Genomic DNA, 13,737 nt, shown 5'->3' on the forward strand with positions numbered 1-13,737 from the left:
CGACGTTGCCTGCCCCCCTCCATCATCCCTCCATCCATCCATCCTCCCAGGGCACCAGCCAATGGACCCCTGTGAAGCCCCTTCAATACCCTGCATCGAGGCAACGGCGCTAACTCTTCTGAGCATGGCCACCCAACGCACGGAAAGGCTCTCCCGCCAAGGCCCTTGGCACCTGAAAACCCGCACCCTCCCGTCTGCATTTCTTGGCTCGGGAGCGCCCTCTCTCTCTGTTCTCTTTGCACCGTGCAATCCCATCCAACCTCATCCCAGGCGATCCCATCCCAAGACCTCCTCCAGTCCCCCAATCTCACTCCCAGTTGCGCCGCTGCCTCACCCTCGGCGGATGCCTTATTCATCACCTCGGGGGGTCTGAGACGCCCCCTTCGCCATGTTCGACAATGTCCATGTGTAAGTCAAATCGAATCAGAAGCCCCCAATCCCGTCTTCCGACCTGCTTGGCGATGGGTTCCAGCCTCAAAGGTTATCTCATCTTGGCTAGCCAAGCTTTTTGCGCCAAGCCCGGGGTAGATTGTCAAGACCCAGTCAAACTGACGTCTCACAGCTGTCGATGAGATCCGCAATGTTGTGTACGTCTGCCTTTTTCATGCCTCTTCCCTGTTGCGTCCAAGGAGTCCCCTCGTCTGCTTGCTTGCTTGACGACGTGAATTTCCACCATCCTCTACCAACCAGCCGCTATCGTCACCCTGCCGTGGTGCGGCTTGTGTCTCCTCAACCGTCCCCTTCACCTATCAGATCTTGTATCACCACTAAAAGTTATTACCCCGAGGCTGTCCACTAATTCATGGTGGTGATAGCCTTTTGTTCAGCAACCCATCATGGGGCGGTGTCGGCACCGTGTCGTCCACCGTCATTCGGAACGTCACGGCCCTGTCTGTAAGTCTCACGAAATCAACAATCTTGCTGCCTGCCTACCTAGAGTCTCGAGACTAACATTTGCTCAGGGCCATATGGCATACTCTTCACGATATACAGGCAACACCACGGTGCTCTCCAGCAGGTTCGCCGGCACCACAAATGGCATCATCCAAGGTCTCCTTTATGTCCCGGATCTCCCCTACGGCCATGAATGCGTAGAAGAAACAGCGCTGCACATTCCCCCATCAGTCGTGCGACAATCCAGCCTTCCTCCCACAAACTACTATCTTATTGCCATTGCGCCGTGGATCAATGCTCGATGCTCACGGGCCTATTTGGCCTCTGCCCGCACAGCACCGGTTCGAGGGTTTCTGTTCTATCTCCCTGGCAACTCAACCGAGGCCCCGCCCTCTGCTGAGTCTGAGATGTGGAACATTGCGGAAGAGTTTGAATGGAGGACTCAGAGTGGCTACCCTGTATATGCTGTCTCGAGTATGGCCGGCCAAGTCATGATGCAACACCTCAGTCTCTACTCTGGCAACCTGACCGAAGTGCCCTTTGGATATAACATTTCTACACGCTTCCAGGCCGAAGAAGAGGATTATGCTCGCATATGGACCGAGCTTGTTATCAGCACGCCCCCCAGTTCCTTCGCTACCTGGCTGTACTTCCTCATTGTCGTCGGCGTGCTTCTCGCCGTCATTGTTTCGGCGTCGCTCCTGATGCACCTTGTTCAGGCCCGTCGGCGTTACTCCCTGCGACAGAGAGTCATTGCGGGCGAAGTCAACCTGGAAGTCACGGGCATCAAAAGACTCACAGTGCCGCTGGAGCACATTCAAAGCTTCCCCCTTTTCACCTACCACTATGAGCCACCAGATGCCAGCCCGCCACCTACGTCTCCACGGTCGGCCAAGTCCCCACGATCGCGGAGCAGGCGGGACAGTCATGGTCACTCAGAACGAAGGTGTTCCCGAACAACTCGTTCTGTAACCATTTCGGAAAAGAGTCCGAGTGGGCCGTTCGCAACGGTCACAACAAATTATCAACCCTACTGTGAGATTTGCCTGGAGCCATACCAAAATCGAGTCACGATCATCAGAGAACTACCATGCGGCCACATATTTCACCCGGGGTGCATCGATGAGTTTCTTAACGAGAACAGCTCACTTTGCCCCTTGTGCAAAGCTAGCATGCTACCTCCCGGCTTCTGCCCCAAGATCACCAACCACATGGTGAAACGAGAGCGGGCAATTCGAAAGATACGGGGACAAGTTGACGATCACGATGCCGACAACTCCGACGGCGGCAGGTCAGGAGGCTGGACGGCAACCTTTCGAAACAAGATCTTCCATGGCGGAAGTCCTACATCGTCGACTTCGACAGAACTTCAGGTGCGGAGTAAACCTGTTGAAGGCCAACCCACAATATCAATATCACAGCCCAACCGACCTCCACCACAAGCGTCATCGCAACCGTCAGATGAGACAGCTCAATCATCGGCGGGACCGTTACAGCAAACACCACCGCAGCCGATACCGCCGCCAGCATTACCGAAACCAACTGCGTTGGCGCGTGAGAGAATGAGAGAGCTAGCCGGCAGCGAGCTTGATGATGGCGAGGCTGGCTCGTCAAGGTGTAAGTCAAACTTTGCGGACACCAACCAGCAAGGCAGGCAGGATGTCAAACTGATGATTTTCCAGGGCGACGAATGCGCACCAAGATATTTCCCGGTTTTGACTAGGTAGTTGCTCTCGTGTTTTCATGATTGTTTCTGGTGTCTTGACTCTTGTTTGGAGGCGAACTTTTAGCGATGGATGATACCCCGTCATTTGTGTTTTCTTTTCTGTTTGAATCACATTGGTTGTTATTTAGTTATTCAGCATAGAAGATGATTGGCGTTTTTGGGAGGTAGCGTCGTGTTTTGTTAGATAGTATCAAAAAAGGGTCACGGGACTAGTTCACAAGCCGGAAACGATTCAATTGCTACATTTTTGTGGAAACAACCATCTTGCACAACAGAACAAAATACCTGCCTGCCCCAACCCAATTAGATGCCCCCTGATGACAAGCCTAGTGATAGACTACGCTGTATAAAAAAATAGATTTGAAAAATCCCAACGCTGACAGATATCCATTGCTTTGTATGTAGTCTTTCCCTTTCGCCCCAACGCCCAAAAACAAGGAAAACTACTCCTCCTCCACCTCCTCATCCCAAGCCTCCTTCTCCCTTCTCAACAACTCCCCCATCTCCCCCGCCTTGAAAATCGTGCTCCCCTCCTCGCTCACCCTCGGCACCTTGGTCAGCGCCTCATCCTCAAACACAGTCCCAATATTCTCAATCCACCTCCTCCTCCTCTCCATCAGCGTCTTTGTCAGATCCCCTATCCCCGGGCGGGCAGTCGCTGTAGCAGCCGCGCTCGCAGCAGCAGCCGCACTAGCCGCCGACCCGGACTGCCCCGGCCTCGCCTTTTTGGGCTTCTTCATCGTCCTCGTCCTCTTGAGGTACGCCGCCTGGACTTGGGAATCCAAATCCTCCAAAATGGTGGTATACTCCTGAAAGGCCATCCGCTCCTTGACCAGCTCTGTCAGTCTGGCTTTTCGGGCGCCGTTGACGAGGACTTGCTCGCGGAGGCGGGATTGGAGAAGGCGGAGGCGGGCGGCGACTTCGTCGTCGTAGTGGCCGTCGTATTCGGCTGTTGTCGGGTCCGGCTGTCCTGGTTGGGAGCCGTTGCCTGCCGCGTTGGACGAGTCGGATTGGTTGGGTGGTAAGGGGAGGAACCCGATGTGACGGAGTTCCTGCTTGATGCGCTCGTCGACTTGGGTGTAGTCTAGTTTTGGGTGGCTGGCCTTTTTCCAGGCTTCCGAATTTGATTCGGGCATGTAAGTAGCCGGAGGGAGTTGGTTGTTGTTGTTGTTGTTGTTGTTGTTGTTATTGTTGTTAGATGAATCGGGGGTGGTGCCGTTAACGCCGTTGACATGGCCGTTTACACCGTTGGTGCCGTTGGGTTGTTGGCTGCTGGAAGGGGGGTTGGTGTCAAAACTAAAGTCGAAGCTGGCGGTGCCGTTCATGATGGTGTCTCCGTCGCCGTTGACGCCGTTGGTATTCTCTGTTGGCGGAGCGCGGTGCTCGGGGCGCATCGCTGAAAGAAGACGGGAGAGGAGTGGGCCGACGGAGAGCTTGTCTGTTTCGGCAACGTCGTCGTCCATGTTCTCGATACTCCCGCGGGGTTGGTTAGGAGGGAGTTTCTCCCGGCCGCCTGGAGAGACAGAGTCGATGGCCATCGCTCCATCCTCTTCGGCCCAGATCTCTGTGTAGTGCTTCTTGCCACGTTTCGGCATGACAAACGGAGTCACGCGATCCCCTCTTTCTCTCAAAAACGCTAGATCCTCCTCAGTGAACGGCCGGAAGTAGGGGTCGATAAAGGTGCTAAAAGTGCTAAAGTTGATCTGATTGCTAGGCTTTGCATTGCTGAAATCCTTGTCTGGAGGGTCACCAGCGATGAGATCAGCAAGGTCGCTTTTAGGGTAGCCGGCTACCGAGTATATTTCCTTTATTTCGCCCTCGGTCATGCCAGGTTGGACGGGAAGAATCTCGTACACGGTTGGGTCGGGGAAGGTTGAAGGATCATCGCCAAACGTATTGGCCTGTGGCCGAGCGGGAGGTGGTGGGCGACCATCGTCAGAGTCCGACTCGTCCTCGTTCTCCTCTGTCTTGGTCTTGTCATCGGCGTCCATGTTGCTTGGCGCGACTGGCGACAGCGACGAGCTAGCGGAATCGTTATCACGAGATAGTTTTCGGGGTTTTGTCGACTCTCGTAAAGGGGATGACCGCTCTAAAATGACTGGTCAATGCTGGTTCACATAGACATTTGTACATCGCTTTTGGGTCGCTTGGTGTTGGTGGTGTTGTTGGATGATGAAAATTCGGAGGAATACGCCTGCAGTGCTAAGAAGAGGGCTGAAAGCCAATTGGGAAGAAAGCTGGACGCAAACGAAGCTTCCTGAATGTGACAATTGGACCATGACTGACCTATGTTGCTCCCTCCGGGCGCCAGACTGTCGGTCGCTTTCCGCTTCTTTTTGTTGGCTGCCTTGCGTTCGCGCTCCTCCTCATCGGCTTCCTTCTGTCTCCGCTCCTCTTCCCTCCCCCGCTCGACAGCCAGCTCATCGAGCCTGGTGCGGCGGCTCTGGGCGAGTAGTCTCATGCCCTTGTCGCAATTCAGGCCGCGCTTGTCAATGACGTCGCTCAGCTTCTGCAGTCGGGAGACGAGGCCATCAAGGCTCTTGGAATCGGGTATGGCGGTGTTGGAGGTCGAGGGATCAACCATGTCCTCAAAGGTCAGGTTCCGGAAGACTTCGAAGCGGAGTTCCAGCAGGTCCGTTTCGACATTGTCGATGGGTGGCAGACTGGCCGAGGGCAATGCGGCACTGGGGGTGGTGTTGCGACTTCGCTGCTGCTGCTGTTGTGACTGGGAGCGGATTGCCCCCGCGCCCGCCTTCTTCCCCGGACCCTTCTGGCTCGATGGAGCCATCTTTGAGCAGGGCACTATGGAAGCACTGTGCAGTGTCTTGCCTGGCAAGGTATCTACACGCCGTACCTCGTGTCGCGTATCACCGATCGCGTGCTGAAAGGTCTCGCGGAATCTGTTGCATTCAGATCAGACACGCGCCGAGATGCGCGACGGGCTGGTGATGTTTGGTGAACTTTCCGAAGCTGTGAGACTTTGACGTTGCTGGAGGCTCAATGAGCTGCACGTCACATCCAATGATCGCGGGCGCCAAACGAGGCGCATTGCATCCCTGTCTGTCTCAACTCGTCCCGCCATCTGATGTGAGAGTCCGTGCGCTGATGATGACTCAGCAAGCTTATAGGATCATATTTTGAGCCCTCTTCACGCTCATTCCATACACTACGACGGAGTACACTTCGTTACTATTCAGGTTCCAGATCTATTGTTACGTGGATTCATGTGTCACGCAAACAACTCCGTCAGCTTCATGTACAGCTTGTCAGTGAGCCCAACAATATACAGCCTAGGTACACACTTGAAAGAGGGGAAACCACGGTAGGATAGCCTTGCCGGCCGGCTTCAACAAGATTTCTCATGGGAAGCACATCCCCAGATGCAGAAAAGCTTCATTCATGAGCACTGCTCCTTTAATCGCCATTGAGCCCTTCCCGTGGCCGCAAGCATTTTCCCGATTGGTGTGCTGGAGTAACCCCACCAGCTTGCCAAGGAGGAGACCCTGCATCTCCCCATCACCTCGCACGTTCTACAACAGCTTCAACACATGCTGCATTTTCATGGTACCATGGGTATCAATATGATATGCCTCAAAACACGGGGCCAACGATGCCAAGTGACTCTTTTGCCATAGAACCCCGCCTGTCTGCATGGCAACCAACACTGACGATCCCATATGGAGCAGCAAACTGGGCACCATGTCAAAAGCTGGCACATGAGTGGCTCTGTTGCCAGCGGCTCAAGAGTTGCAGTCTCGATGATCTCATCATCATCCTGCCTCAACTCTCAGGGTGTACCTTCGAGGTCCCCTACTATAGCAGACTGACAAATGAACACCCTCGTGTCAGAGCGATTGGTAACGGCTACACCATCCGCAATGCGTTGTGGGGGATCACAAGCCTTTCACTCTCACCCATGAACAACGGAGAAGGAAAGGTTGCACAGTTTTATACCCCCTCCCCTCCCCCCAGTTGCTCACTTGCTTCTTCCCCGGGTTCTTCTGTTTTTCTCAGCAGTACCTAGCATATCTTTGTGTTCAACCATTATTTCTCCATCATCCATAATGAGAGAATACCATGGCTTCTCTTGGTGGTAACATTTTGCCCCTCGTTGGCTTCAACCTTCATGCATTCTTTACCGGCATCACCGGCGGCCTACTTTTCTTCGCCGGTCTTATCAAGCTTTCCCACAAGAGGGCTTCACAGAAGTCGGATCAGAAGCGTCAGGATGATGATGAGCCGGGCCTCGTCAGCGCGCTCCTCCTTTTCTGTTATGGCTGCTTCTTCAAGCCGCATTCTGGTAGTGGCAAAGCCAACCAGCAAGGCGCTCTCGAGTCCTTCTACGCAGGCCAGGCTTCAGCGGTACGGCTCCCCAAGATGATAGGCTTTCAAATGTACCTAGTATGTCCCACTGACCAATATGCTTCCACAGTACGATGTGACCAGAAAGCTACTCCTCAGAGGCCGTGAGGACATGCTGGCCCTTGCGGCTGCTCAGCTCCTTCACAAGGCCAAAAGTGAAAGCCGAAAGGCGGGAAGCAGACGTATCTGGGTCGATGTACGAGAGACTCTGTCCTCTCCGCCGCTTGAAACCATCTAACGTCCTCCCAGGTTGGCGGTGGCACAGGCTGGAATATCGAGGCCATGTCGCAGTTTGTCAACGTCCCTGAATTCTTCAGCACTGTCTATCTTGTCGACCTCTCACCGTCGCTCTGCGCAGTAGCAGAGAAGAGATTCTCGCGCCTCGGTTGGGACAACGTCAAAATCATATGCCAAGACGCTCGCAAATTCCGGCTGGAAGACTATGAAAATGGTCTCTCCGGTCCAGGATCGCCAGGGTCCTCAACTCCCAAGAGCTACTTTGATCAGAAGCGTCCCGAGAATGGCGGTGCTGACTTGATCACCATGTCTTACAGCTTGTCCATGATTGTGGGTGTCCAAGTCAACCTCGGAAAGCATCACAGGGGATACTGACATGAACAACAACAGCCTGACTATTACTCCGTCATTGACTCATTGACATCCCTTCTTTCTCCGGATGGACTTCTCGGGGTTGTCGACTTTTACGTTCAGTCCAAAGCTGACTTTACTTACCGCAACTGGACGGGTGGTATGATCGGCCGTCACGTCAACTACCTCTCACGAACTTTTTGGAGGGCCTGGTTCGATCTCGACCGTGTTGCTCTCGAGCCCGCCCGCCGAGACTACCTCGAGTACAAATTCGGCACCGTTCTCACGGCCAACTTGCGCAATACCGCTCTCGGGTCCATCCCCTATTACGTCTGGCTAGGCTGTCACAAGAAGCCCTTCTCCTCATCCAGCCTCCCCGAGGAGATCATCCAGCGAATCGACGCCCTAGCCACCGAGTCCCCCTACCTGCTCCCATCCGACTCTCACAGCAGCAAAAAGCAGCAAAACGTCATCACCGCCAAACTCACCCGCGCGATAGAGCGGACAGCCCCCGAAATCCGCTCCAAAGCCTTCGACGCCGCCATCCAAAACCTCTCCGCCAACCTCCCCTTGCCCTCCTTCTTTTACCAAAACCACCACTGGCGCATCTACTACGACGACCAGCTCCCAAAACACACCCAGTTCAACAACGAGTACATCTACGCCTTCACCTGGGAAGACTCCCGCGTCGACCGCGAGATCCTCAAGCTCGGCCGCGACGACGTCGTGCTCGCCATCACCAGCGCGGGCGACAACATCCTCTCGTACGCGTTGCAGTCCCCGGCCCGCATCCACGCCATCGACCTGAACCCCAGCCAGAACCACCTCCTCGAGCTAAAAGCAGCCTCCTTCACCGCTTTGTCTCATGCCGACTTCTGGAAGATTTTCGGCGAGGGCAAACACGAAAATTTCCGCGCGCTTCTTATCACAAGATTGTCCCCCCACCTCTCCAGCCGGGCGTTCCAGTACTGGCTCGACAACTCTTTTATCTTCACCAACCCCACGTCCAGGGGGTTATACGACACCGGCGGCTCCCGCCACGCCATCCGCGCATTTAGATACACCTCCCGTCTCTTTCGCTGCCGTTCAGCCGTCACCTCCCTCCTAAACAGCAAAACCCTCATCGAACAACGCGAGATCTGGCACAGCAAAATCCGGCCTGCACTGCTCAGTCCCCTGGTGAGCAACCTCCTCGTCAGCACGGAAGCCTTCCTCTGGAAAGCCCTCGGCGTGCCAAAGAACCAGCTCGCCATGATCGAGGCCGATCACGGCAGCAGCCGCGCCGTGAAGGTTGGCCTGGCCAAGAGCACGAGGGCGCACGCGATATGGCATTACATGGTCAACACGCTTGACCCTGTAGTTGAAAAGACGCACATTGCGGTTGATAACCCTTACTACCTCGTCTGCATGACGGGGGGGTTCACAAAGAAGTGTCATCCTGATTATCTATCCCACGCTGCGCACAAGAAACTTTCCCAGCCTGGGGCGTTTGAGGGGTTAAGGATACACACTGATGAGATTGACGAGGTGATTGCGAGAATGGCGCCTGGGACGGTGACAGTAGCGGTGCTGATGGATAGCATGGATTGGTTCGACCCGGACACAGACGCGGCGGGGAGGCAGATTGAAAAGGTTAACAGGGCCTTGAAGACGGGTGGGAGGGTCCTGGTGAGGAGCTCAGCTTTGAGGCCGTGGTATATCAAGGAGTTTGAAAAGAGGGGGTTTGTGGGCGAGAGGGTGGGGAATAGGGGGGTGGGAGAGTGTATCGATCGGGTGAATATGTATGCCAGCTGCTGGGTTTGTACCAAGGTGGATAACCTGCCGCCGCCGACGCCGGGGGGGAGCGAGGGGGAGCAGAGAACTGGCGGAGAGGAGGTGGATGTTTGGAGCTTGTGACGCATGGTTTGAGGGTTTCTTGGAGATAAGGGACAGCAAAATTGAGCGTGGCAGAGACAGCGATTGAATGAAATGATTTCTTGTTTTGTTTGCTTTTAAAGCCTGAACTCCCTAATCATAAAAAACAGAATTGAATGATCACAACTAAACCAACAGCATTGAACATGACGACACACGCGCTTCAGAGTAGATCTGATAACTCCCAGACCCCTGTCTATCCGTCCCCCACGAAATGGCTCGTGCGCCTAGCGCCCGGAAACAATGTTTCCCGTGGGGCGCTGTGGCTGTGCACGTCGCTACAGCACCTGCAGCGGCGACGCTAGCTTCCGAGGTCCCACGCCGCATAAGCCACTACTTTGACAGTACCGTAGGGCTGATCAATCAGATCGTGATCCTCGATCTTTGACGGCAAGGTCATTCAAGGTGGGGCTATCAAACTAGAGCAAGAAACGAAACATGGAAACAAAAAAAGCTTACCTGGATTCTAGTTTTCTGCCCTGTGTCAGCCTGATGCGCAAGGTTCCCGGGTTGCTCCGTTCATATGCACGATATGGTGAGGCGAGCAATTCATGATGGCTGATGTCAATGCTGGCGGGGTTGGCTGGCTCACTTGAGTGTATCGGTGTTTTGGCCAAACTATGGCTTCTGAAAACAATGATGCAACCATGGACACAGTCATCTAAACACTTCGGACCTAGAGAGCGGTCCAATCCGGCTTCACCATTGGTGGAACGGGTCTGTTGGCCTGGCGTGGAAAGCAGCTCCATGCGGACACTAGGTTGGAGATCGGGCCTCTTGATCCTCATCAAAGCCCCTACCACTCGGTATGATCGATGTGATCTGCAGAGCTCGACGAATTCCATGTCACTGCTCCCTGGGAGTACGTTGCCAACATCCACCAGTGGCTTGGCTCGAGAGTGATGATGATGGCATGCCCTTCCACCCTCCATCTCACTGTTCAGAAAGCCTAACGGATGTCACGGGAAGCTTCGGGCATCACCATACACTCGCGGTGAGCAAACATCTCATCGCTGTCAAGGGGGCTGGTGTACTGAAGGTGTGGTGGGTGAGTTGTCGTCAAGGGTACCACGTTCGATATCGAGATCTGCTTCTCGATATTTCTCCTCCAGATAGCAGCTTTCCGGCCAATCGGAGGTTATTCTCTCGCGTCTATGGCGCTTAAAAAGCCACTTATTTCCGATTTTGTCGATTTTGTCTATGTTTCTTGTTGGTAGATGTGGTGATGTGGCAGAGGGTCGCGGTAGTCGGCTCCCGAGTAGGCGAGTGGCTGAGCCTCGTTATAGGAGCAAGGGTTGGGACAAGGCCACCTCCCCATTGGTGGGCTGACAGGAAGGTAGTACCAACAAGCCAATGATAGCAACACATCAGTTCCAAGCCAACGGGTTGCCGTCCGGAAGCCCTGAGAACCGTTTGTGGCTCTGAGTAACTTGCTGCGCTTCGAACCGGGCCTTGTAGGGCAGTTGTGCAGGGCTGGCAACCATTCCTCCATCCATGATGCACCACTGCCGGATCCATCGCGGATGCTTCCATCTCTTCGAGGCTGCCTCAATTGTCTGCTTTGTATTAATAACTTCGCGATGGGGCCGTCTGTCGAAAATGGCCACACAGGTCATATCCGTCGGTATCCTGTACCCTATTATAACTTCGACGCCGCTTGACTGATACGTCACAACCCCCAAATATGTCGAACGCATCGTCACCTGTGACGACGTCCCCTCAACCGGATGTCCAGAAAGCATCGAGAGTCTGTCTCAACTGCAAGAGGAAGAAGAAAAAGTGTGACAAAGCGTTGCCGTCGTGCAGTCGTTGTGTCGAGTAAGTTTTCGGCCCCCACTTCCCGAATATCAACGTTGCTGACAGGGGCCTCTTTCTGAACCGGGCAGATCATATCAATTCTGCCAGCATGAGGACGACATTGTTGCTGGAAATCCTGTGACGGCTGGGTATCTGTATGGAGGAGTGTCTTCGCCGCTTGGGAATCCGGTCCAGCTTCATCGACAATCACCATTAGCCTGGGGTGGGAATCTGCGTCCTTCTTTGGTTGCCAGCATTCGGTCGGCAGATAATATCAACTTGTACGCCCTCCAATGTGTTATCGACATTCTCGATAGTCGCCAGGGTGTTGAACAGACGGTTTTGGCCTTTTTCGAGGGCCCCAACGCCAGCTGGTTCAGCATTATCGATCGTTCAAATTTCGAGAGGTTACGGGAGGATTTCTGGACCAGCCCATCAGCGGAAACATGTGTTTTGATACTTTGCATGTCGCTGATCTCCCGTCCAACGATTTCGAGCCCGGGCCCGACACCGATGGGCGATACCGTTTATCTGTCGGCCAAAACGCTCTTGAGTTTGGTCCAGAGCCAAAGTAGCCGCCCCATGTCCACCTCCTTTTTGCAGGCCGAACTCCTAGTCGCCATGTACGAGTACACTCAGGCTCTACCACAGCAAGCATATCTGTCTGTTGGGCGATGTTTCCAGATGAGCCGCGCTCTCGGTTGGCAGGATAAGTCGTACTGGGGCCCAAACAACATGGCAACTATACCAAAGATCCTCAAGCTCCATTCGATCCTGTGGTGGGCAATGGTGTATATCGACAACCATCTTCATGCTGCATATCAGGAGTCCAAGTTCCCCTTGCATGCTCCCACCCTCGGGCTCGAATTCGAGATACCCCAGCCAGAAACTTTCGGCCAATTTGCGCCGACGCCATCGCAGCTTCAAATCCAGAGTGTTGGTGCAGCATATTGTGACGGCAACTCTCACCATATCGACGGCATGGTTTTCCCCGAGGCAACATCTGCGTTCAATCTGAACACCGCTCTTAGCCCGCTGATGTTGTCGGAACGCCACGAGGAACTCTCGGATGCTGTCTGGCAGCACACTCTCGACGTCTTCCAGACTCCGTGGAGTACTGGCGACCGGAGCGGGGCGATGAGCACCAACTTGATGTAAGTATTCGGGTTTCCTTTCACCGAGCGTCATCTGGCCAAACCTGACTGACTTTTAGAGCCATGCTGAAACTCAACCAATCTGGCCTTCTTGCTGGATCGGCGGGGACCGATCCGCGCTTTACCGGCCCTGCTGAGAATATCAGGAAGGCTATCGCGTACCTCCATAATGAGGCGGCGAACTTGCCGAGTTTCCAAGAGCGATTGGCACGGGGGAGGGTGGCTCCTTTCTGGGCTTTTGCGGCGTACTATGCATCGCTTTTGCTCATTTCTCATGGTGAAACGGAGCTCGAAATGGCGGCGGACTGGCTTCAGAAGGTTATCGATTTGAAGAACATGCTGCACATTTGCGCTGGAAGGTGGAAGATTGCTGGTAAGCCTATCCGAGTGTAGATGGCGTGGACTTGTCACTGATATGTTTGCTCCAGAACGTTATGTTTATTTGCTCGACCAGCAGCTTGGTGTCCGGCTGGGCACCTATGTCGGATGATTTTCTTTTCGCATTTTTGGCGTCGTGGGCTAGGAACAAGATACCCGTTTTTTTGGAGATTTGGTGTGGTTTTCGGATTGTGTGCAACGGGGAGAGCTGACAGAGTTCTTTGGTCATGTTGTGGACGGCTTGCATGAAGCACTCCTCTTTCTATCTCGTGAGATCGAACGCAGGCGTCTGGGTTGGCAGTTTTCGGTACTTTTCTTTCGCTCATTTGTTGACAAGTCATTTTCGTTTCTTTTCGTCTTTGGCATTCGGGCGGGTTGGAAAGCTGCCAAGTAGGATACTGCCGACTGGTTTTTGTTGTTGAAAGGGTTGGGTTTCTGCTTTGCATGGTACTTTCCTTGTGTTTGGGGATGTGAATTAGAGTTTCCTAGCTTCTTATCAGCGGCGTCTTCAAATTGTCTCGATCAGCCACAGCATTTAGACCTGTCTAGGTGAATAAGGAAAGACCGATCATGTGAGGTGCTACTTCCCCTCGCTTTTTGAAATTGGTGAGATGGTTTGTTGCGATGAAATATCGCCTCATCGTGGATGATACGTCCGACATTGTGCCCAGATTTGGGGACGGAGATTCCTTCATGGCATGACAACGGCGGGAAACAAAGCTCTGTCAGGAGAGTCGAGTTTCTTCATGAACAATCCGACTCATGACGGACAGTAGAAACTTTGGCAGAGATCGAGAGAAAAAGGAAGCATGCAGAGCAAAAAATGAAGGGATCACAGAATGAAGCAGGGAAAATGATAAGCAAAATGAAGATGAATAGTTACCGGAGCAAGGAAACAAACATATTATACAAAAAGAGCTTCAG

General features: G+C 53.7%; 4 protein-coding genes across 4 annotated transcripts; 3 read left to right on the forward strand and 1 right to left on the reverse strand.

The window, feature by feature from the left end:
* The first annotated feature begins 26 nt into the window (after window positions 1-26).
* QC763_103260 (uncharacterized protein) lies at window positions 27-2,897 on the forward strand. Its single transcript, XM_062906884.1, has 5 exons — window positions 27-408; window positions 563-587; window positions 816-894; window positions 963-2,511; window positions 2,577-2,897. The coding sequence occupies exons 1-5, from the start codon at window positions 399-401 to the stop codon at window positions 2,615-2,617; spliced, it is 1,704 nt and encodes a 567-aa protein (XP_062769779.1). The 5' UTR covers window positions 27-398; the 3' UTR covers window positions 2,618-2,897.
* Window positions 2,834-5,643, reverse strand: NGG1 (Transcriptional regulator). Its single transcript, XM_062906885.1, has 2 exons — window positions 4,907-5,643; window positions 2,834-4,709 (listed from the first exon to the last, which is right to left on the reverse strand). Exons 1-2 carry the CDS (start codon window positions 5,406-5,408, stop codon window positions 3,064-3,066), a joined length of 2,148 nt encoding a protein of 715 aa, XP_062769780.1. The 5' UTR covers window positions 5,409-5,643; the 3' UTR covers window positions 2,834-3,063.
* Window positions 5,644-5,799: 156 nt separating this feature from the next.
* On the forward strand, window positions 5,800-9,466 carry QC763_103280 (uncharacterized protein; the record flags this gene model as incomplete). Its single annotated transcript, XM_062906886.1, has 4 exons — window positions 5,800-6,982; window positions 7,053-7,178; window positions 7,232-7,549; window positions 7,610-9,466. The coding sequence occupies exons 1-4, from the start codon at window positions 6,698-6,700 to the stop codon at window positions 9,464-9,466; spliced, it is 2,586 nt and encodes an 861-aa protein (XP_062769781.1). The 5' UTR covers window positions 5,800-6,697.
* A 954-nt stretch (window positions 9,467-10,420) lies between these two features.
* On the forward strand, window positions 10,421-13,359 carry QC763_103290 (uncharacterized protein). The gene is made up of 5 exons (XM_062906887.1): window positions 10,421-10,478; window positions 10,549-11,302; window positions 11,371-12,435; window positions 12,495-12,808; window positions 12,864-13,359. Exons 2-5 carry the CDS (start codon window positions 11,169-11,171, stop codon window positions 12,923-12,925), a joined length of 1,575 nt encoding a protein of 524 aa, XP_062769782.1. The 5' UTR covers window positions 10,421-10,478; window positions 10,549-11,168; the 3' UTR covers window positions 12,926-13,359.
* Window positions 13,360-13,737: the final 378 nt, after the last annotated feature.

Source organism: Podospora pseudopauciseta, chromosome 1, assembly GCF_035222475.1.
Source record: "Podospora pseudopauciseta strain CBS 411.78 chromosome 1, whole genome shotgun sequence".
NCBI lineage: Eukaryota > Fungi > Ascomycota > Sordariomycetes > Sordariales > Podosporaceae > Podospora > Podospora pseudopauciseta.